General features: G+C 41.2%; 1 protein-coding gene across 1 annotated transcript; it reads left to right on the forward strand.

Moving 5' to 3' along the window:
- The first annotated feature begins 796 nt into the window (after positions 1-796).
- LOC139157861 (caspase-1-like) lies at positions 797-22,168 on the forward strand. Its single transcript, XM_070735052.1, has 9 exons — positions 797-904; positions 5,180-5,452; positions 6,989-7,089; positions 9,382-9,555; positions 10,426-10,660; positions 12,646-12,795; positions 16,393-16,502; positions 20,588-20,686; positions 21,275-22,168. Exons 1-8 carry the CDS (start codon positions 898-900, stop codon positions 20,678-20,680), a joined length of 1,143 nt encoding a protein of 380 aa, XP_070591153.1. The 5' UTR covers positions 797-897; the 3' UTR covers positions 20,681-20,686; positions 21,275-22,168.
- The last annotated feature ends 1,582 nt before the right edge of the window (positions 22,169-23,750 follow it).

Raw genomic sequence — 23,750 nt, forward strand, 5'->3', positions numbered from 1 at the left:
TATTAATACAAAGAGTAGTAGATGCTTGGAACAAACTTCCAGCAGCCATGGTTGGTAAATCCACAATAACTGAATTTAAACATGCCTGGGATAAACATATATATCCATCCTAAGATAAAATACAGGAAATAGTATAAGGGCAGACTAGATGGACCATGAGGTCTTTTTCTGCCGTCAATCTTCTATGTTTCTATGAAACCCCAAACACCCAGTTCTGGCTGAGAGTGAGGGACTCATGATGACACCTGAAACAGAAATGGGAAAGCACTGGGGAACAAGCCAGATTTTTCAGCAGCGCCTGGGAACGCCTCAGCTTTCTGTGTGTTCTTCCCTGAAGCTTGGCAGGACAAACGCTACCAAATAAGGAATCCACTGAGCTGAACGTTTCAAACACAGAAAAGAGGAAACTGAATTTAAAACAAATCTTCAACTTGGAGAAAATCCCACCGATGGGATCGTTAAGCGTTAGAAACCGTTTTGATGGCCCAGAAACCTTCAAAGACATCCATAATTCTGAAGGGCGAAACATGACTTTTGCCTGTCGACGTGGCTGCGTGTGAAAGAGGCGATCGCGCCCTCTGCCTCTATTTTACGTACTTTTTTGCAACGTCCTTCCCCTCTTTACTGGGTGAAAATAACAAGGAAAGCAGCCGAGGCGAAAAACTTTCGGAAATCGAAAGTTGGAATCCGGTGGCTTTCCGCGAAATGGCGCTTCCAGGATACTCCAAGGGCGATTGGGGCCGGCTTGCCTTTTTTTCTGCTGTTCAATTCATGGGCGGGAAAAGGAAACAATGGGTGGGATTTCTTTCACTTTCACAATTGGCCAAAGTCGGAGCTGCTGCTGCGTCTTGAGTTTTTTCCTTCCCCTCATCGGTGCCCGGGATCAGCTGAGGGATCATGGCAGGTAAGATCAGAGATACTAATCTCTAGCCGCTTTCCCGCCTTTCCCCCCCCCCTTCCTCCTTAAAACCTTAAATCCTGAGAGGGCGGGAGGGCCGGTTGTACAGTACTGTTTACCTATGGCTCTCTTCCACTGCATTGTTTTACATGGACTATGCGAGGAGGGGCTCTTCCTTTTTTAAATTTTTATTTATTTATTTATTTGTCCAATACATAATACATATAGAAGAGAATAGACATGAGGTAATATATATATAAAGAAAAATATAAAATAGAGGAGAAGATAGGGAAGAAAGGAAGAAAATATATATGATATATGAGATAAAGGAAAGACAATTGGACAAGGGACGAAAGGAACACTAGTGCACTTATGTACGCCCCTTACTGACCTTAGGAACCTGGAGAGGTTAATCGTGGATAGTCTAAGGGAGAAATGTTGGGGGTTAGGGGTTGACACTATTGAGTCTGGTAATGAGTTCCACGCTTCGACAACTCAATTGCTAAAGTCATTTTTTACAGTCAAGTTTGTAGCGGTTAATATTAAGTTTGAATCTGTTGCATGCTCTTGTGTTGTTGCGGTTGAAGCTGAAGTAGTCATTGACAGGTAGGACGTTGCAGCATATTATCTTGTGGGCAATACTCAAATTGTGTTTTAGGCGCCGTAGTTCTAGGCTTTCTAGACCCAGGATTGTTAGTCTATTTTCGTAGGGTATTCTGTTTCGAGTGGAGGAGTGAAGAGCTCTTCTGGTGAAATATTTTTGGACGTTTTCAAGGGTGTTGATGTCCGAGATGTGGTATGGGTTCCAGACAGATGAGCTGTATTCTAGGATGGGTCTGGCAAAAGTTTTGTAGGCTCTTGTGAGTAGTGTGAGATTGCCGGAGCAGAAGCTACGTAGGATCAGATTAACAACTCTAGAAGTCTTTTTGGCGATATTGTTGCAGTGGGCTTTAGCACTTAGGTCATTTGATATTAGTATTCCAAGGTCTTTTACTGAGTGTGGGTTGACTGTGAGAATTTGTTTATTCAGTTTATAAAAGAGGTTAGGATTCTTTTTGCCGATGTGGAGGGTAGAGCATTTGTTGGTTGATATTTGAAGTTCCAATCTGAGACTAAGTCGAGGTCTTTTTGGAGGACCCTTTTTCCTATTACTATTATTACTATTATTACTATTATTATTATTTATTGGATTTGTATGCCGCCCCTCTCCGCAGACCCATTCTGGAGCTTGGAACATGCAAAAAACCCAACAACAACCCTTTATTCCTAACCCGGGTTGCTTTCGCTGCCTTCCCATGTACCAAGATCAGGAGTTTAAATCCGGGCGCTGACAGGATCGTATATTGCAGTGTTTCCCAACCTTGGCAACTTGAAGAGATCTGGACTTCAACTCCCAGAACTCCCCAGGCAGTGAATGCTGGCTAGGGAATTCTGGGAGTTGAAGTCCAGATCTCTTCAAGTTGCCAAGGTTGGGAACCACTGGTATATTGGATAGAAAGTATCGAAGGAGAACAACTGGAGCTGGTTGTCAGGCATTGCAAGGAGGTGATTTAAGGAGCAGGAGTTTTGATTTATCATTTTGAGATCGTTTCATAGTTTCTATTTATTTATTTTGTCCAATACACAATACACATTGAAGAGAATATACAAGTAGTAATATACATAAAGAAAAGGATAGAAGAAAAGATATAAAAATAGGGGAGAAGATATATGAAAGGAAGAAAAGATATAGGAGATAAAGGAGAGACAATTGGACAGGGGACGGGAGACACGCTAGCGCACTTATGGATGCCCCTTACTGACCTCTTAGGAACCTGGAGAGGTCGATCGTGGATAGTCTAAGGCAGTGTTTCCCAACCTTGGCAACTTGAAGCTATTTGGACTTCAACTCCCAGAATTCCCCAGCCAGCATTTGCTGGCTGGGGAATTCTGGGAGTTGAAGTCCAAATAGCTTCAAGTTGCCAAGATTGGGAAACACTGGTCTAAGGGAAAAATGTTGGGCGTTAGGGGTTAACACTACTGAGTCCGGTAATGAGTTCCACGATTCGACAACTCGATTACTAAAGTCCTATTTTTTACAGTCAAATTTGGAGTGGTTAATATTAAGTTTGAATCTGTTGCATGCTCTTGTGTTGTTGCAGTTGAAGCTGAAGTAGTCTTTGACAGGCAGGACGTTGCAGCATATGATCTCGTGGGCAATACTTAGATCGTGTTTTAGGCGTCGTAGTTCTAAGCTTTCTAGACCCAAGATTGCTAGTCTACTTTCATATGGTGTTCTGTTGCCGTTGTAAGCAGTGATGGGCTGCTGCCCACATTTGGGGGGGGGAGCAATGAGGGTGGTAGGTTTATGTGCTATTTATTGAATACTTAATAATTTTTTACTGTCCTTCCTTCTCTAGTAACTTAGTATGATCCTTAATAACTTTTAAAATAGGAAATAATTAATTAGTATGTACCCATAAATGCTTTAATCATTTTCATCATTATCTACAACTGAACCTTTATAGCAATTAAAGAAAATGGTGCTACTTGCCTAATCCGTTATCATACTGAACCTTGTGTGTTCAATACAAAACCTTAAAATGTTACTGTGCTCCTCAACAAATAATGCTGTCTATCATTTGTCCCTTTTTGTGGCTATTCAAATAATGAGCCGGGGTGGCGCAGCAGGTAGAGTGCTGTACTGCAGGCCACTGAAGCTGACTGTAGATCTGTAGGTCAGCGGTTTAAATCTCATCACCGGCTCAAGGTTGACTCAGCCTTCCATCCTTCTGAGGTGGGTAAAATCACGACCCGGATTGTGGGGGGCAATATGTTGGCTCTGTTAAAAAGTGCTTTGCTAACATGTTGTAAGCCGCCCTGAGTCTGAGGAGAAGGGTGGCATAAAGAATTTAAATAAATACATAAATACATACATACATACATACATACATACATACATACATACATACATACATGCATGTGAATTAATCAACTGAGACAGAGTCCAACCACCTACTTGAAAATTTATCTTAGTCGGTAAGCCACTCCCACCCAGTCACATGACCGTTAAGCCACCCCATCGCATGATTGTCAGGGCATTCCCACCTGGTCACATGACCATCAAGCCACGCCCACAGTATGGCAGTAAAATTTTTGGCAGCCATCACTAGTTGTAAGGCTCCCAGGGTTGCTTAAGTTGGCCAGTCACTCAAATCAATCAATCATGTATGAGTAGGCAAACACACTTGCTTCCTCAGATATAGATTAATGTCATTCTCCCTCTACATCAGGGGTCTACAACCTTGGCAACTTTAAGACTTGTGGACTTCAACAGAGGAATTTTTATTTTTATTTATTATTAGAGTTTGAAAGAACCTTGTAGGTCATCGTCCAACTCTCTGCTGGTGCAGAAGACCCTTTGCCACTCTAGACAAATGGCAGTCCAATCTCTTCTTGAACGTCTCTAATGTTGGAGCGTTCACAACCTCTGCAGGCAAGCCATTCCACTGGTTGATCACTCTCACCACCAGAAAGTTCTTTCTTATTTCCAGGTCCTCTCCTTGGTCAGCTTCCAACCATTGCTCCTTGTCTGGCCTTCTGGTGCTTTTGAAAACAGCCTGACAACCACCACCACCCGCCCTCTGTAGCGAGCCCCTCAAGTACTTGTAGACTTCTATCATGTCCCCCCTGGACCTCGTCTCTGCTAGACTATCCATACCCAGTTCCTGCAACCTTTCTTCATATGTTTTAGTTTCCAGTCCCCTTATTATTCTGGTTGCTCTCTTCTGCACTTTCTCTAGTGTTTCAATGTGTTTTTGTAGTGTGGTGATCAAAACTGAATGCAGTACTCTTGGTGTGTTCTAACTAGAGTTTTATAGAGTGTTAATACTGTACTTGACAAAAATAAATAAATAAATCCAGCTTCCCCAATGGGCAAAAAAAAAAAAGGTACCAAAGCACTACCACTTGACTGCAGGATCCTACAACCCAAATACAAACAGGTTGCCAATTGCCCGAACTGCAATCACATGAGTGCAGCGGTTCAACAACCCTAAACGTGAATGAAGGTCATAAGTCAATTGTTCCAAGGTAGTTGTAACTTTGAACTGACTATGTCAAGAACTATCTATATATCTCAATAAAATTGTAATTTCAAGTCAGTGTCATAAATGTAGAAGGTTGTTGTAACTTTGAACTGGCATGAAAAGAATCTGTCAAAGCCTACTTGTATCTCAATAAAGTTGTAATTCTTCAATTCAATGTGATAAATTTAGAAAAATGCACTTGTTTTCCTTACAGATGAGAAGTTGGTAGACGTGCGTGCAAAGTTTGTACAGAGTGTTAACGAAGATATCATCAGCCAACTCTTAGATGAGCTGCACAGAGTGAAAATCATGAAAGATGAAGAGGTGGAAGGAGTGAAAAAGAACAAGAAGACGCAGGATCAAGCCAGAATTTTGATCGATAATGTGCGGAAAAAGGGGCCTGAAGCTAGCCGCCTCTTTATTGATTTCTTCCTGGTCCAAAATCCTTTCTTAGCTAAACAACTGGATCTCCAAAGCTTTTCTACTGGTACTTGTGATCTTACTGCATATCATCTAACTTTGGGCCAAAATTATTGGCCTCTCTCCTTAGTTTAGTTATTGTGGCCGAGAATCATGCCAAAGCTTTGTGTTGTGACCCGAACTTGTTTAGATTTGGTGTAATAAATCATTTTAAAAGGAAACTTTACCATAAGATGATATTTTCCTATTTTCTTTTAGGAGCATATTCTCAAGAATGCTTCTTTATATTAAGATGTAGATGCATGAAATTTGGGTGTCTTCCAATTTATAATAAACTTCATCATATCTTATTTTAAAAACCTTTATTTGCCCCCCCCCCCCCCGACGAGGACATTGGTGGCAAAACTTTGGGGCTTGGTGTTGTCAAAAATTGAGAAAAAGTAACTTGATTGGTGGTGTGTCACAACCTCCCCATTGGACAAAGTAGAGACGATTCTTAAAATGTTGTTTGGGATAGATTGGCAGGCTTCAGTCTGGATGTTAAGTTATCCTCTGTTGTGATTCAGCCTGAGGCTCCTCAGGGACCGGCTGGATCTCTGCCGGATCCATGCCCAGAGGAGGAGGACAGTGAACAGGAGGGGGAGGACCAGGCAGACGGGGGAGAGGAACGTCAGGAAGAGGAGGAGGGAGAGCAGCCTGAGACCCCCCTCTCCCCAGCTAGTAGCCTGGATTCATTGGATGAAGACGCACAGGCTATAATAGACATGAGGCAGCGACGTGCAGCTCAAAGACGGGGCCAATTAGAAAGGTATTTCCATCCCTGAATTGGCAACAGCTGGGTTTGGGTGTGGTTCTCCTCAGCAGGGTTGAAAAGGCAGGCCCGCCCTTACAGTCTTGTGGAGAGTTATCAATTGGGAGTCCTGTGACCTTGCTTCGATTCTCGGCGTCTCTGATCTTGGCTTGTGGCCTAGAAGTCTGGAAGACTTGGGGGAGGCGTGGGTTTTATTATCTCCAGCGTTGTTTTTGCCAGCAAGAATCCTGTTTTATTGCCTGGCCTTCGTGAAACCTCTATGAAGCTTCATAGTGTTCCTGTCTGTAAGAACAGTTTTTGTTACCTGTGTTTGCTTTCCAGTATATAAACTGCCTTTGCTTTTTACCAGTGTGTCTGGATACTCTTTTTGGTTGGTGTTGGCGTCTGGGGGGACCCAGACAGAACATCCTCTAGGTTTCGAGTTTGTAGGTTTTCTAGGAGACCACCAATGTGGAGGAAAGGGCAAGCTCTCCACATCTATTCCCTGCCAGCAGCTCTGTTCATGTTGCTTAATTTTCTGAATGTTTTTAGATCTGCTATGGCAGTGGAGTCAATAAGCTAGAAGACATACTCTTTCTCAGGGCACAGACTTGCTAATTGCTGATTTGTGTTCCTGTTGGAGCTGACTAGAAAACCATTGTCCCTGTGATCTACTACAATTCCCAATGCCCTTCTAATGCACTGCTAAGGACTGTAATTTAGCAATTTAAAAGATCCGACTCTGGCTCGTGTAATATTTAATAATTTACTGTGCTAAAAAAAGATGAATCTGGTGTTCAACTTTCTTCCCAGCTCCAGTTGCCCAGGAGGTCCAGTGCCTGGAATCTAAAAACGGGACCAAACTTTGTCCTCAGAGTGTATTTCAACAAATAAAGAATAAAGAAGGCGCTGAGGTGAGTTGGCTGACACAGTTAGATCTATTCAAGACTTGAGCTTTAATACTTCACTTTATTGCATGTAAAGGTAGCCCCAGATGTGAACCAAAGATTCATCTTTTGTGGCAGAAATTTTTAACATATCTTAAATTCTAATCATCCAGGCTTTTAGAAATATTACCTTGATTTATTTCTAAAGCAAAAAGAAATTAATGAGCTGGGAATCCTGTTTTTCCATATCTAACACAAATACCATTTCCCCAAAAATAAGTCACTTCCGAAAATAAGAGATAGGAGAGGTTTCATAGAATTGCCTAATGTAAGGCATCCCCCGAAAGTAAGACGTAGGAGACGTTTCGTTTCGCAGCATCCCCGAACAGAACATATATAACACTGCTGTCCATAAATTGCATCCCAAAACACTGCATCAATCAGATTTAAAACACATCCAACACACATCCAACATGCGGCTGTGTGTTTGGATGCATTTTGGCTGCAGAAGGATTGTAGACTTAATATACAGTGGTACCTCGGTTCTCAAACGCCTTGGTTTTCGTACATTTCGGATACCGAACAAAATTTTCTGCAAAAATTTGCTTCGGTATCCGAACAAAAATTCGGATACTGAACAGAAAATTTTGTTTACTATCCGAAATGTGCAACCAGGGCAGCTTTGCAAAGCAGCTGCCACAAGATCTGAGGGGACGGGGTGAGACAGGATGGGAGTCGAGATCTGACACGCCCCTCCTGGCCGCCCTCTTAACAGCCTCCCAGTCTCTACCGTCTAACTGCTCCAAACTGTCGGAAGGGTAGGGCTGGCTGCAATACCGGCAGCTTCGGGGGGCTCCTTTCCTCAGCCGTTCAGTTTGTTACCTCCAGGCAACTGCACCAACTTTTTATTTCCTGGCGGCGGCGATGGTGGCGGCTTGCTTTCGAGCGTCGGGAATGTCACATGATGAAGGGAAGCTGCCAGAGCCGCCGCCACCGGGAAAGCTGCCTGGAGGTAACAAACTGAACCCTGAGGAGTGGAGCCCCCCGAAGCTGCCGGTATTGCAGCCAGCCCTACCCTTCCTGCAGCTTGGAGCAGTTAGACGGTAGAGACTGGGAGGCTGTTAAGAGGGCGGCCAGGAGTGGCGTGTCGGATCCCGACTCCCATTCCCTCTCACCCCATCCCCTCAGATCTTTATCCCATAGGAAATAGAGGAAATAGATTTAATTGGTTCCCAGCAAGTCAATGGGCTGTGAACCAATTAAATCCATTTCCATTATTTCCTATGGGATAAATTAATTCGTTCTCAACCACACTTCTGGAATGAATTGTGGTCGAGAACTGAGGTACCACTGTAATCATTATTATTATTAAGATAATATAATCATTATTTTAGAATAGAGCAGTTAGAAAACAATCTAGTTTGTGCTAATTTAACTTTAACGGTTTGTCTGGTTATGCTGGTTTGTGATGACAACTACTGTACAGTATATAATAAATGTTCAATTTTTTTTGTTCAGAAATAAATGTGAATTCTTCTTCATTGAAAAAAAATAAGACATCCCCTGAAAATAAGACGTAGCACATTCTTTGCGAGCAAAAATTAATATAAGATGCTCTCTTATTGTTGGGGAAACAGGGTAGAACAGACAACATGAAATTAAGGGCGCTTTAAATGTAGCATGACTACAATACCTTCATTGGCTTTAAAAATAAACAACTAATGGAACAGTTTGCCTTCAGAGTTATGGGAGCTTCATCACTGGAAGCTTTCAAGAAGAGACTGCACTGCTAGAAATAGTGTAGGGTATTCTGCGTGTAAGGAGGGGTTGGACTAGATGACCTTCAAGGTCCCTTCCAACTCTGTTCATCTGTAATCTCTGCTCAGGTGGGACTGAACTCATGGACTTTGTGGCTTCACAGAATTGCCAGGCCCTCTGAAAGTTGCTGCTGGTTACATGAAGGAGAAGAGAAGCCTTGCCTCCAAATCAGGCTTGTGGGTTTCCTCAAGTGCCTAGCCATCCACTATGGCCAACAGGAAATTAGACTATTTTTGGTCTGCTTTAGCAATTTTATTTTTATGCTTAAGTGGAACAATATTTAGATTCAAATAATCTCTGAGCACTAAATTCAGAGTAATAGCAAAAACATTGCATCTGTTAGCCTTGTTTGTAGATTTTGTGGCACCATCATGGTCATTCATATATTACCAAACTAGTTTCCATGAATCTCCACCACTGACAAATATTGACCCCCAAACCAGATGGAGGCTTGGCATAACTATAGTTCAGGATAAGAATCACTTTTCTTTCCTCATGCAGATCTACCCCATCAATGATCGCAAGACTCGTACTCGCCTGGCCTTGATAATCTGCAACATCAATTTCGATTCCTTGAATGATAGACAGGGGGCCGAGGTAGACTTGGAACAGATGAAGCTTCTCCTAGAAGATCTGGATTACAATGTGGAAATAGCGACCAATTTAAACTCACAGGTTAAAAAAATAATTAAGTTTACAGAGTAAAATTCAATTTGTTACTCAATGAAAAATGTCTAGTGAAATCTAAACATTTGTGACAGTGTTCACAAATTTCAGATATAGAGATTGCTATAAACAAATTGTATATGCCTAATTTAGTATAAGAAAAAAATGTGCCTGAATTGGTAATTGAACTTCTCTCCTGGACTCTTTTTAAAATTTCAATAGAAGCATATTGCTTCTATTTCATCTCCCATGATTGTTTCTCCAAAAAACAGTTGAGGAGGTTAACTTTCCAGTGAGAATATACTAATATACTAGCCATAACTTGTGATTTTTTTTCCTTTCTGGAGAGCATTTATTTATTTATTCGTTCGTTCGTTCGTTCGTTCGTTCGTTCGTTCGTCCAATACACAAATACATAGGAAGAAAATAAACACGAAGTAATATATATAAGGATAAAAGTGAAAATAGAAGAAAAGATATATGGAAGGAAGAAAATATATATGATATATGAGATAAAGGAAAGACAATTGGAGAGGGGATGAGAGGCACACTAGTGCACTTATGTACGCCCCTATGCATGATGAAGTCAGCATTCCATTCAGCTGTGAGGATAGGGCCCATCACCATATTGGAGATTTGTCACAGTGTTCAGAAATCTCAGATATGGAGATTTGCTGCACAGCCCTCCCATTCAAATCTGGAGAAAAAAGGCTGGTAATTATTTCTGCATTGAATGTTTGCTAAGCTTGAATAATAATTTAAACATAGTACAATTGCAAGAAGGCTATCCCCATTATTCTCAATTCTAATAATGAGTGCAGAGTTAGTTAGAAACTCAATTTCCACTCCTTACCCATCTTCCTTTTTCATTGCTTTCAGGGTATAACCACTTGCTTGAAGAATTTTGCAACTCGGGAAGAGCACCAGGCTTCAGATGGGATGTTTGTGGTACTGATGTCTCATGGCTATCAGGACAGCCTTTGTGGAGTCCATTCAAATGGGAAAGACTCTGACATCTTCCCCATCACGACTATCTTCTCAACCTTCAACAACATATATTGCCCAGCTTTGAGAGGAAAGCCGAAGGTGGTCATTATTCAAGCATGTCGCGGTGGTAGGTTGCTGAAGTTGAGATCTGAGAGGAGAGAGTTTGGCAAGAACATACAGTCTCTTGCACATAGTCTCAAATAGACCAAGCAACCTCTAGTTCGGGTGGGGAACTACGGCCCTTTTATGACTTGTGGACTTCACCTCCCAGAATTCCTGAGTCACTGATGCTGCCTCAGGAATTATGGGAGTTGAAGTCTACAAGTCATAAAAGGGCCATAGTTCTCCACTTCTGCTCTAGGCCAGGGGTAGGCAAAGTTGGCTCTTCTATGACATGTGAACTTCAACTCCCAGAATTCCTGAGCTAACATGATTGGCTGAAGAATTCTGGGAATTGAAGTCCACAAGTCATAGAAGAGCCAACTTTGCCTACTACCCCTGCTCTAGACCAACATCTGCTTTTGGAAAACTGATTTGTACATATTTATTGCCGATTGTAACTAAGATGAGGGGGTCAATGACTTAGAGACAGACATCCTAGAATGTGAAGTCAAATGGACCTTAGGAAGTCTGAGCAATAACAATGCTAGTGGAGGTGACAGTATTCCAGCTGAGCTATTCAAAATCTTAAAAGACGATGCAGTAAAAGTGCCACACGCAATTTGCCAGGAAATTTGAAAAACTCAACGGTGGCCACCGGCTTGGAAGAGGTCAGTTTATATTCCAATTCCAAAGAAAGGCAATGCTAAAGAATGTTCAAACTATTGCTCCATTGCACTCATTTCACATGCTAGTAAAGTTATGCTTGAAGTTCATCATGAAGAAAACTAAGATCCTGGTATCTGGGCCCACTTCAATGGTGACAGATTTTATTTTCCTGGCCTCCAAGATCACCACAGTTGGGAACTGCAGCCAAGAAATTAAAAGATGCTTGTTCCTAGGGAGGAAAGCTAAGGCAAATTTAGACAGCACACTAAAAGGCAAAGATATCAGCCTGCCAACAAAAGTATGTATAGTCAAGGGGCTATGGTTCTCCCAGTTGCAATGTATGGCTGTGAAAGTTGGACCATAAGAAAAGCTGAGCACCAAGGTGTCGAGACCTTGAACTATGGTGCTGGAGAACAATCCTTGGACTGCAAGGAGATCAAACTGGTCAGTCCTAGAGGAGATCAACCCTGACTGCTCTTTAGAAGGCCAGATCCTGAAAATAAAACTCAAATACTTTGGCCGCCTGATGAGAAGGAAGGACTCACTGGAGAAGAGCTCAATGCTGGGAAAGATTGAGCCCCAAAGAAGAAAGGAGACCGCCTTCTGCTGCACGAATCCCAGCAACCAGTTAGGTCCCACAGAGTTGGCCTTCTCCGGGTCCCGTCAACTAAACAATGTCGTTTGGCGAGACCCAGGGGAAGAGCCTTCTCTGTGGCGGCCCCGACCCTTTGGAACCAACTCCCCCCAGATATCAGAGTTGCCCCCACCGTCCTAGCCTTTCGTAAGCTCCTTAAAACCCACCTCTGTCGTCAGGCATGGGGGAATTGACACTTTCCCTCTCCCTAGGCTTATAAAATTTATGCTTGGTATGCTAGTATGTATGATTGGTTTCTAAATTGGGGTTTTTAAATTAACTTAAATATTAGATTTGTTTACATTGTATTATTATTGCTGTGAGCCACCCCGAGTCTGCGGAGAGGGGCAGCATGCAAATCTGATTAATAAATAATAATAAAATAAATAAAGGGATGACAGAGAATGAGGTGGCTGGATGGAGTCACTGAAGCAGTCAGCATGAGCTTAAATGGACTGGTAAGCCAGGAGGAACGTTGTCCATTGGGTCGCAATGGATCAGACACGACTTCATAACGAGCAACAACTGCTGATGGGAAAAACTCATTTTGAACTTTATCTTAAGCCTTGGCAGTTTGCCTCATGGAAACCTGTCAGGAACCCAAAGCTATGCTGTACTTTTATGATGATCATAAAGCCTTGTGTGAGTAACCTCTGTTCTGTCAGAGGCTTTTGATAATGATTGATGATTCCCCTATTTTCTTTCTCCAGAGCAACGAGGGTATATGGTGGAAAACGTGGAGGACTCGGCTATATCTGCTGCTGCTGACTGTCTCCAGTCTGATATGCCATTGCAAACTGATGCCATTCAGAGAGTAAATGTGGAGACTGATTTCCTCTGCCTATATTCCACCACCCCTGGTAAGAACCTGTTGAAAGAAAATGACTAAGTAGGGGACAGAAATGAAAGAATTACCATACAGGCATTTAGTTCGCAAAGCTTGAAAACCTGTAAGAAATTCACTGACATTCTCACTATAAAAGGCCTAGTCAGTCAGTCATTTATAAGATTTTTGTCCCACCTTTATTATTTTGTAAGTAACTCCTGAAGAACATAGCAATACAGTGGTACCTCGACATACGAGTTTAATCCGTGCCAGAGCCGAGCTCGTATGTCGATCAATTCGTATCTCGAACCAATGCAATTAGATTTGGCTTTTTGCGCTGAGATTACTGGAAAAAATGGAATTCTTTCGCCACCTAGTGCAGTGATTTTCAACCTTTTTTGAGCTGCGGCACATTTTTTACATATACAAAATCATGGGGCACATTGAGCGAGGGGGTGGGGAGAGTGGGAGGCTAAAAAAAAGTTTGGACAAAAAAATTATCTGTCTCTTCCTCCCTTTCACTCTATTTCTCTCCCTCTTTCTCTCCCTTCCTTCCTCTCTCTCTCCATCCCTTTCTTTCTCTCTTCCTTCCTTCCTCTTTTTTGCTCTTTCTATCTCTCCCTCCTTCCCTGCCTTTCTTTCTCTCTCTCTCTTTTCTCTCTCTCTCTCTTGCTTTTTTTCTCTTGCTGAGCTTCACTGCACACCTGACCATGTCTCGCGGCACACTAGTGTGCCCCGGCACACTGGTTGAAAAACACTGACCTAGTGGACGCTCAGCTCGTATCCCGAATTTGAGCTCGGGTGTCGAAGAGAAATTTTGCTTGCGTCTCAGCTCGTAACTTAGAATACTCGCATGTGGAGCAGCTTGTATCTAGAGGTACTACTGTACTCCTTCTTCCACCAGAACCACCCTGTAAGGTAGATAGGTTCAGGGACTTGACAATATTAGATTAGAATTGCCCCCACCCTCCTTGCCTTTCGTAAGCTGCTTAAAACCCACCTCTGCCGTCAGGCATGGGGGAATTGAGACCCTCTTCCCCCTAGGCCTTTACAATTCTATGCATGGTATGTATGTATGTATGTTTGGTTTTTTATATTAATGGGTTTTTAATTGTTTCTAACATCAGACTACTATTGTACGCTGCTTTATTGTTGCTGTTAGCCGCCCCGAGTCTCCGGAGAGGGGCGGCATACAAATCCAATAAATAAATAAATATATTGAACAACATCCCACGCAAAGAGATTGGATCTACCCAATAAATTAAACTACCAGAAATCTGATGAGCAGGAACAAAGATGAGTATAACCTCATTGGTTATATGAGGTAACAATGAGGTAACCTCATTGTATACCATGTTTTCCCCAAAATAAGACCCTGTCTTATATATTTTTTGAATCTTGAAATAAGCGCTTGGCCTTATTGCCATGCACTCAAAAGCCCTATTGGGCTTATTATCAAAAGATGTCTTATTTGAAGAGGAGGGGGGGCAGGATAATAACAACCAGAAGCTATCCAGCTAAGTCCCCATAGGACGTGGCCCTACTCCCGACTTATTTGAAGGTCTCCAGACCTCATGTTGGGGAAGGAGGGCAGGCCACTCAACCCTGGGCCACTTGGCGACCTCCAGGAAATAGCTGCCATTTTGGGAACACCCACAATTTCTTGAAGTCATGCCGAAATGGTGTTCAGTTCTGGGAATGGAGCACTCCGTTCTGCTTCCCAATTATGGTCTGCACAGTGTTGAGAAAACCGTTAAGAGATCTTTAAAAGGTAAGTGGATAATTTATTTATTTTATTTATTTATTTATTAGATTTGTTTGCCGCCCCTCTCCGTAGACTCGGGGCAGCTAAGAACAATAATAAGACAATATAAACAAATCTAATATTTAAATTTAAGTTAAATTAAAATAAACCCTAATTTAAGAAACAAATCATACATACAGACATACCAAGGATAAATTTTATACGCCTAGGGGGAAGGGAATATCTCAATTCCCCCATGCCTGACGACAGAAGTGGGTTTTAAGGAGCTTACGAAAGGCAAGGAGGGTGGGGGCAATTCTGATCTCTGGTGGGGAGTTGGTTCCAGAGGGTCGGGGCCGCCACAGAGAAGGCTCTTTCCCTGGGTCCCGCCAGACGGCATTGTTTAGTCGAGGTTGGGAGTAGGCCAAGCCCTATGAGGGACCTGAGAGAAAACCGGTGGGCACCACCTGGTGGAAGGGGTGGGGAGTAGGCCCAAGGGCTGTTGAGATGACGAGGCGCAGGACTAGAGCATACGGTATCTTAGGTGCATGGGAGGTCTTGGGAGGGGGAAAGCAGGTGGGCCAAGGTCTCTCAGGGTCTTCTCCACCTCTGAAGCTCTTCTCTGTTTAACGATCTACATGTTCATACGACTGCATCAGGGAAACCACGGATGATAATTATTTTAAGTGAAACCATCTCGCTCAACGGCCATCACCATTTGCAAAGACAATAGGCAGACAACATTACTGTCATAGCTTGAAGACTACCAGGTGCTGAAAACGCATGCTCACGGGTGAGTGGCCCTTTTCCTGATTTCCAGTGGGCCTAGTAGGCCCATTTTTCACCCTCCCCAGGCTCCATAGGCTTCCCTAGAGCCTGGGAAGAGCAAAAATGCCCTCCCCCCGAGGTCCTATGGAAGCCAAAAACGCCCTCCCAAGCGTCTGCATGAGTCAAATATTAGCTGGACGAGGTGCACATGCACGCCCTGAGTCGTTTCGAGAAGAGCAGCATAGAAATCAAATAAATAAATAAGTTAGGACAATGGCTCGTGTGCCGGCAGATATGGCTCTGCATGCCACCTGTGACACGCGTGCCATAGGCTCACCATCACTGGTATAGGTTTAAAGTTAGTTAGGTTGAGAAAAGTGTGACATCATGAAGAATCATTATTGCTTAATCATTGTTGGACCGGGAGTCACTGCTCCCAGTCACTCATGCCCTCATCACCTCGAGGCTCGACTACTGTAATGCTCTCTACATGGGGCTACCTTTGAAAAGTGTTCGGAAACTTCAGGTCGTGCAGAATGCAGCTGCGAGAGCAATCATGGGCTTTCCCAAATATGCCCATGTTACACCAACACTCCGCAGTCTGCTTTGGTTGCCGATCATTTTCCAGTCCCAATTCAAAGTGTTGGTTATGACCTATAAAGCCCTTTATGGCACCAGACCAGACTATCTCAGGGACCGCCTTCTGCTGCACGAATCCCAGCGACCAGTTAGGTCCCACAGAGTGGGTCTTCTCCGGGTCCCGTCAACTAAACAATGTCGCTTGGTGGGACCCAGGGGAAGAGCCTTCTCTGTGGTGGCCCTGACCCTCTGGAACCAACTCCCCCCAGAGATTAGAATTGCTCCCACCCTCCTTGCCTTTCGTAAGCTTCTTAAAACCCACTTCTGCCGCCAGGCATGGGGGAATTGAGATACTCTTTCCCCCTAGGCCTTTACAATTTTATGCATGGTATGTCTGTGTGTATGTTTGGTTTTATAATAAGGGGTTTTAACTGTTTATATTGGATTGTCATATGCTGTTTACTACTGTTGTTAGCCGCCCCGAGTCTACGGAGAGGGGCGGCATTCCAATCCAATCCAATCAAATTGTTGTCTGTTTAGATCATGTATCCTGGAGACACCCAACAACTGGATCACTCTTCATCACCCAGCTAATAGATGCTATGAAGAAAGATGCCTGGAATTGCAATTTGGAAGAGGTCTTCCGGAAGGTAGGTCTGCCCACTGCCAGGAGTTCGATCCTCACCATCTTTAAGATCACTCAGCTTTCAATCCTTCAGAGGTCAGTAAAATGAGATTGTTGGGGACAATGTGCTGATTCTTTAAACCGCTTAGCAAGGATTGTAAAGCACTATGAAGCGGTATAAGGTATACTGTAAGTCTAACTGCAATTGCTATTAGTTCCCCTAAATCAGTGATAGGCAACCTTTTGAGCTTGGTGTGTCAAAATTCGCCAAAAAACCCAGCATAACTCGGGTGGTGTGTCACCTTGAGAAAAAAACCATAATTTTGTGCTAAAAGTGTCTGGTAACCGATTCCAGGCACTCCAAATTTCCTGTTCATAGTGGCACTCCTCTTGATTCTCCAAGCGGCACCTTTCTAGATTCTCAAGCTTTGACCTCAAGTCAACAAACAAGCTTCGCCGAGTCTTACTTTCACTTTGCAGAATAGTCCCCGGACTCTTTTAAAAAAAAACTCCTGCAGGAGAGGGCAGGGCGCCCTTGCCCCAAAGACTCACTGAAACGGCGAATTCTCACGTGAATTGCAGGTTATGTCCAGAAGCCTGGGACAGATATCCTTGCAAAGGTTTGACAGAAAAAGCAAGCAAAGAGCAAACTTCAAAAGAAGGGAAAAGACGGGAGGGAAGGAGGAGGCAAAAGGAGGAAGGGAGGGAAGAAGGAAGGAAGGAGAGAGAGAGAGAAAGGGGCTCTTTGGAAGGAACAGGTTTCGTTCTAATGGAAAGAATCGGCTCACCCAATGAAAGGGAACGCGAAGCGACGATATTTCTTCATCTGGAAAAATGGACACCTGACTTCCTTAACGGCCGCGTGTAACTGAAAATGGCTACGCGTGTCAGTGCTGACACGCGTGTCATAGGTTCGCCATCACTGCCTTAAATCATGTTTTTAGCCCCTGTTTCTTTTTTCCTGTCATTAGTGATTAAATCTCACGTTCAGAAACTTACAGGCAGATTTACAAACTTCTATCATTTAACAATCCAGTTGCAAGAATATTGCACAGATTTATCATGTAAATTGTGTGTGAAGATTTTCTTTTTGTAATTATGGTGAGCATAAAACAAAACAAAATTGGTGGGTAGGCAAAAAAGGAATTTCAAAAATATGGAGTTTCAACTTCTATAATTCTAGTCAGCAAGACATCCAGTTGGAGGAAAGCTAACAAAGAGCTGCTATCATGTCATTAATTTTGTAATTAGCTTTGGGCTACCCCATCTTGAAACTTACTACCATTCAGCCAGTCTATTATGGATTAAGGAGTGGATCACACTAAACAAAGAAAGAATCCTTAAATTAGAAGGTTATAATTTACAAGAAGGATGGCATGCCTATCTTTGGGAAAAATAGAATATCAAACACACAATTTCAACAGCATGCATAAGAGGTACTTTACTATTCAATTGGAGGAAAATTAAAAATAAACACTTTATAGAAATACCAAGGTGGTTATCCACTATGGAAGCCTTGACATACCCAAATGTCCTAGGAATTACTAAAGTGAGAACATACAATGAACTATTAGATAAGGGAGGCAAAATTAAATCTAGGCAAACTTTAGAAGCCGAAGGGAAATTTATAACAAAGATGTACATTACTTAATAAAATTTGACAACTTAGAAGAAACAGTAAAAGACAGCATGTTGACATGGTTGAAGAACTTTGGGTACTCAATTCATTTAGAAGATTGGACAAAACTGTGGAAAGAAAACTATAAACTAATGTTATCGGTACCATATAAAGAAATTTTTTATAAGATGTTTTACCAATGGCATTATGCCCCCGCCAGGCTGGCCAAGATCTACCCTAATATAGATCTGATATGCTGGAAATGTAAAAAAGAATTTGGAAAGTATTACCACCTGTGGTGGCTATGTCCTCAGACACGTAATTATTGGCTGAAAAATCAAAGCATGGGTAAAAGAAATATTGCAATGTGATTTAGAATTGAAACCAGAGACCTATCTTCTAGGGCTTGTTAGAGGGCAATACACAAAATCAAAATACTACCTGATCATCCATATAATAACTGCAGCGAGATTAGCCTATGCACAAATGCAGAAGGATTATAATCTCCCAACAGACAATATGATTATAAATAAACTTATGGACTGCGCTGAAATGTCCTGGCTCACATGTGAACTACAAAATTAACAAAATAAAGACTTTTACACAATTTGGGAAAATCTTTATAAGGTAAGGCTTGAAACCAGAAGACGTAACCAATAAATAAGTAAATAATATATGGCTATAATTGATAACTGTAAATAACATAATGAAAATGTAAATAATTGATTTACAGACTAGACAAAGCAATAAGGAGATACAGTATATAGAGTTTGCTTTTTGATTCACCAGGAATGCACCCAAAATGATAATGATGTGCTATGTAACCATTTGCCTTCCTTTCTTTATTTTTTTTATTTTTGTCTCTTTTTCCCTCTCGTTTCTTTTTTCTTGCTGTTTTTCCCTTTTTTTCCTCCCTCCTCCTTTCTTTCCTTTCTTTTAATATGTTTGTAATCATTTATTGTTCTTTTTGAATTGTATTGTGTTTCTATTTGTGAATAAAAAACTTTAAAAATTTAAAAAATAATAATTTTATAATTAAAACTGATCAAAGTTATCCACCGTATTCTACTCCTAATAACTAAATAACTTTAGAAATACCCAGATATCAAGCTTATTGCTACACTGTACAATTTTTTTAAAAAAACCTATTGAGAATATGATCCAGGGTACCTTAATACTGTCGTTCTGAACTGTCCTTCAAACTTTTGCATCCCTATATATACTCTTTGGATTACAATAGTAAACCTGGTTATATGTCTGGTTTCCTCGCTGTCAAGCCCCATGAGGTTAGCAAACTCAAGAAACAAGAATCCAGGCAGACTCCATACTGATTTCTGGAGAGATCTTTTTTTCCTAGTGGAATAATGTAACAGAATTGAGATAGTGGAACAGATGAAAAGAAGAGTAATACAGTCATACTACGTGATTAAATATACTTACATATTCTTAAGATGGAGTTACTGTGAGTCTTTGTCTCTTGCTTCCTTCCTATTCAAAAATGTGTTTTGTCACAGATCCATTTCCTACCTTAAGATCTTACTGCTTCCTCTGTGTTTCAAGGTCTACTAAGCATTCCTTCGTAGGAGTCCTATAAGACCTTTTAAGACTGACAACTTTATTTTAGGAGATAAGCTTTTGGGAACTACAATACGTTACATCAGGTTCATGGAGTCACCTGATTGATGTGGAATTTAAATATATTGGGATGAAATGAGGGCAAAAGAAAGGTGGTTATGCAGGTGAAGATTCCATGTTCAACACCTATCAACTAATAACTATATTAGTTAACGCACAGTTAATGCTGTGCATTAAGATAAAGTCTTAGAGTCTTTGGAGAAGGGCAGCACCCAAATCTAATTAATAATAAATAAATAAATAAATAAATAAATAAATACTACTACTAAGAAGAAGAATATAAAATCATTTGTTTTAAAAGTTGTCAATTGATCCTTTCTGGTTTTGCCTACTCTATCTGGTTCTTCTACAACAGCGGTGTCAAACCCTATTTCATTGAAGGCCACATCAGGGTGTTTGGCAGGGGGCAGGGCATAGCCAGCTCGTACAGCCTCCCCGATGTCCGTTTTTGCTGGCAGAGGGCTGTAGGAGGCTGTCATGGCCAAAAACAGCCCAGCAGGCTGTGCGCGGCCTCCACAAGCTTCGTTTTCATTGGCAGGGGCTGCAGGAGGCCGTCACAGCTGAAAATGGAGCCCAGGAAGGCCGCACATGGCCCTCCCGAGCTCTGTTTTTGCTGGTAGAGGCACCGTGGGCAAGTCCTTCATTGTTTCCTGAGCGGAGCCACAGGCCAGATCTAAGCATCCTGTGGGCTGGATGCAGCCCATGGGCCTTGAGTTTGACACCCCTGTTCTACAATGCCTAATTAGTAAACTGAGCGTGTATAAGCTGATAAAATATTACTAATTTTTAGATGGGGCTACTTGATTTTCCTGGACACTCACTCCCCAGCTTTTGTTTCTGTACCTTCCATATTCCAGGTGATGAGTCATTTTGCAAGCAATCCATGTCAGATGCCCTCAAAGGACAGAACTACTTTGACCAAAAAGTTCTACCTCTTCCCGGGACATTGAAGCCAGGCAAGTGTTTCCTTTTGCAGCTGTAATACCAGATTTTGGGATATTTTGGGGCCGTAGAATGAGGGACGGCAGAGTCAGCTGATTTTCCTTGGAGTTTTTGGGTACATCGGAAACCCCTTTGTGACAAATCAGGAAATCCCTGATTCAGCCTCTTTCCTTCTTTGTAATATGGAGAAAAATAATCCTTTTTAAAAGATCAGTATTAGGAAATCACAAGCCACATGTGGGATCCCATACTCCCCAAATGATGCATTTGACAAATTTCTGAAAGTGAATAGAGCCTCTTATTGTGGAAGTTCACCCACTCTTTTAGTTAAACCAAAGAACAAGATTGAAATACAGTTTCAAATCTACCCCTTTTCCTTGGCATCTTGCAGTTGTTTATATCTAATTTCCCTTGCCATATAAACTTGGAAATGTCCCTCTGATATTGTTTGAATGGAGGTGTGGATTTTTGATATACTTTGGGGGGCACTACTGTATAGTTTTAATGTTTTGTGTGCCACTCAGTTACAAGCCTTATATTGCAAAGTGTTTAATAAATAAATGAATAGCTGCAGCTCATTCTTTTTGTTCTCTTTTTCTCAGGTGAAGGAGAAACTACTGGGCCCATAAGCAGATAAATTTCAGATATATGGAAGAAATATGTGTTGCATTATTATCTAGTGGTGCCACCATTCCTTTTTTCGTCATCTGGGCCTTCACCTCCTCAGGGTCTAATTGTCCTATATTCCTTCAAAAGTAATTTTAAGTTTTTAATTATTTTTAATTTCCATCCATTCATAAAATTTGTCCCAGATTTTATAATAATCACATTTTTCTTTATCCTTAAGCCTAAAAGTAAGTCTATTCATTTTGGCACATTCTAAAATCTTACGTAAAATTTATCTTTCATTGGGTATCTTATTCAACCTCCAATTTTGCGCATATACTATTCTAGCGGCTTTTACAATATGTACAATCATGTATATTTCTCTGGTAAAATACCCAAAAGAAATATTTCTAGTCTTTTTGAGAATCTTCTGTATCCAATATTGAATTTCTTTCCAACATTTTTGGGCTTCTGTGCACGTCCACCACATATGATAAAAAGAGTCCAGTAGGACAAGAAGTATTATTTGGTCCAGATGAAAATTTGATAAAAGGTTTTATAATTAAACCTTTTATCAAATTTTCATCTGGACCAAATAAAATTTCATCTACTTTTGTTTTTTCAAACTTCACACCTTTCTTTTTAGTATCTTCTTTGTATCTTGCCTGTAATTGTATATGTGTATACCAATCAAGTTTTATACCTTGATTTTCTAGTTTTATTATTGTTTTTAACTTCTTTGATTGCCCTATTATATCTCTATCTTGAAATATTATTCTAATCTGCTGGGATGTGTCATAGCTTCTAATGATGTAACCCAGTAGGGTACTCCAGTATAATATGTATTTTAAATTTTTTCCCAAATTTCAAATAAAGAATTTCTTATAGTATGTCTTTGAAAGTACCTATGTATATTCTGTTTTCCATACCATACAAATAGTCATCCTATCTGTAAATCATACCCTTCTAGAGTCATAAGCCTTTTGTTTCTGAGCGTCGTCCATTCTTTGATCCATGTCATTGCTGCTGCTTGGTAGTACAAATGCGAGTAAGTAGCTGGTTTTTAAACTCAACAAACAGAAAACCAAGGTGTATTGGTAAAAAAAAAAGTGAGTATATAAAATCAAAAGAAATAAAGGCTGGATATGGCTTTTACAATTGAAAAGATAGTTAAATATTTTGGAGTAATATTAACTACTTAAAATTGTACATTATCTTAGAAAAACTATGGAAAAGTGTGAAATGCAATTTAAAAATATTTAGTGAAATAGGATCAATTAAAAATATCAGTATTGTGCAAAAGAGCCAGTTGTGCAAAAGTGCTGTGTATTAAGAATGCTTTAAGAAATAAATGTGTTAACATTTTTTTTTGTTTTTATCAATTAACAAAAGGGAAAGTAAATGAACCTAAGAGAAATCCAAATCAAAACAATATTTGGTCTGACCAGCCTTTCTCTTCCAAACAGCATCAATTTTTACACTTGCACAAAGTACGGGATTTTGTAGGGTTAGAGTCAGGTATAAGGTTAACGAATTATACCAAGCAGGTACTAATGATCATCAATTTCAGGTTGAAATAGTCATAAACTGAAACAAACAGCTTAAAACTGGGTGAGGAACAGCCAAATTCTACACTGAGGTGAGCTTGCAGAAGACAGCTTCAGATTGCATGTTATATGTTAGAGAATATTCCTGACTGGGAGAGCCAGTAGTAACAAAGTCAGCCAATGAATATGCATAGCAACTAAGTCAGCCAATGAGAGCTAAACATTTCTGAGTCTGTGCAGAGAATCAAAATTGAAACTTTAGCTTAAGGTTGGGTGTGGCTCCAGTCCACTCTGCTCTCTTGCCTACTCTGAACTCTGCTGAAATGAAACTAACTGTTCTCTGCTGTCTAACTGCTTGAAGAAGAATTCTGCTCATGGTATTGTAAATTCATCTGTTACTATGTTTATAAAGAAGTTTATGAATCCAGCTGAATCAGTCATCTGCATGAGCTTCTGGTTTTGATTTGCCAATGAACTTTGATATCATACACGCTGTTCTGTCGGGCTCTCTGGTAGACTCCTCCCAAAAATTCACAGGTACAAATTTCAGACACACACACGTTTGAAAATTCAAAACAATGTTCTTTATTCACTTAAACTAAGCCCTCTTTTGGTATAGCAAAGAGCACTCGTCTCCAAACAAACTGGTAATTTGTACAAGTCCCTTATCAGTTCTGAGATACTTAGCTTGCAGCTGTGAGGCAATTCACAGTCCTTCTTTCACAAAGTGAAACACTTTGCTCTGGTTTAGTTTCAAAGCGGGGGGAAAATCAGCACACAAAAAGTCAAAGTCAGTAAAGCAGTCACGAAACACAACAATCAGATAATCCTCCACAATGGCCAAACCCACAGGCTGCTATTTATAGCAGCCTCACTAATTACCACAGCCCCACCCAACCACAGGTGGCCTCATTTTCTTTGATAA

The sequence above is a fragment of the Erythrolamprus reginae genome, chromosome 1, assembly GCF_031021105.1.
Source record: "Erythrolamprus reginae isolate rEryReg1 chromosome 1, rEryReg1.hap1, whole genome shotgun sequence".
NCBI lineage: Eukaryota > Metazoa > Chordata > Lepidosauria > Squamata > Dipsadidae > Erythrolamprus > Erythrolamprus reginae.

Bases quoted from the DNA above. Each gene is read 5' to 3' on its own strand.
- LOC139157861 (XM_070735052.1), top strand. The intron at 7,090-9,381 runs GTGAGTTGGCTG...TTCCTCATGCAG, and splicing joins AGAATAAAGAAGGCGCTGAG to ATCTACCCCATCAATGATCG. The intron at 16,503-20,587 runs GTAGGTCTGCCC...TCCATATTCCAG, and splicing joins TGGAAGAGGTCTTCCGGAAG to GTGATGAGTCATTTTGCAAG.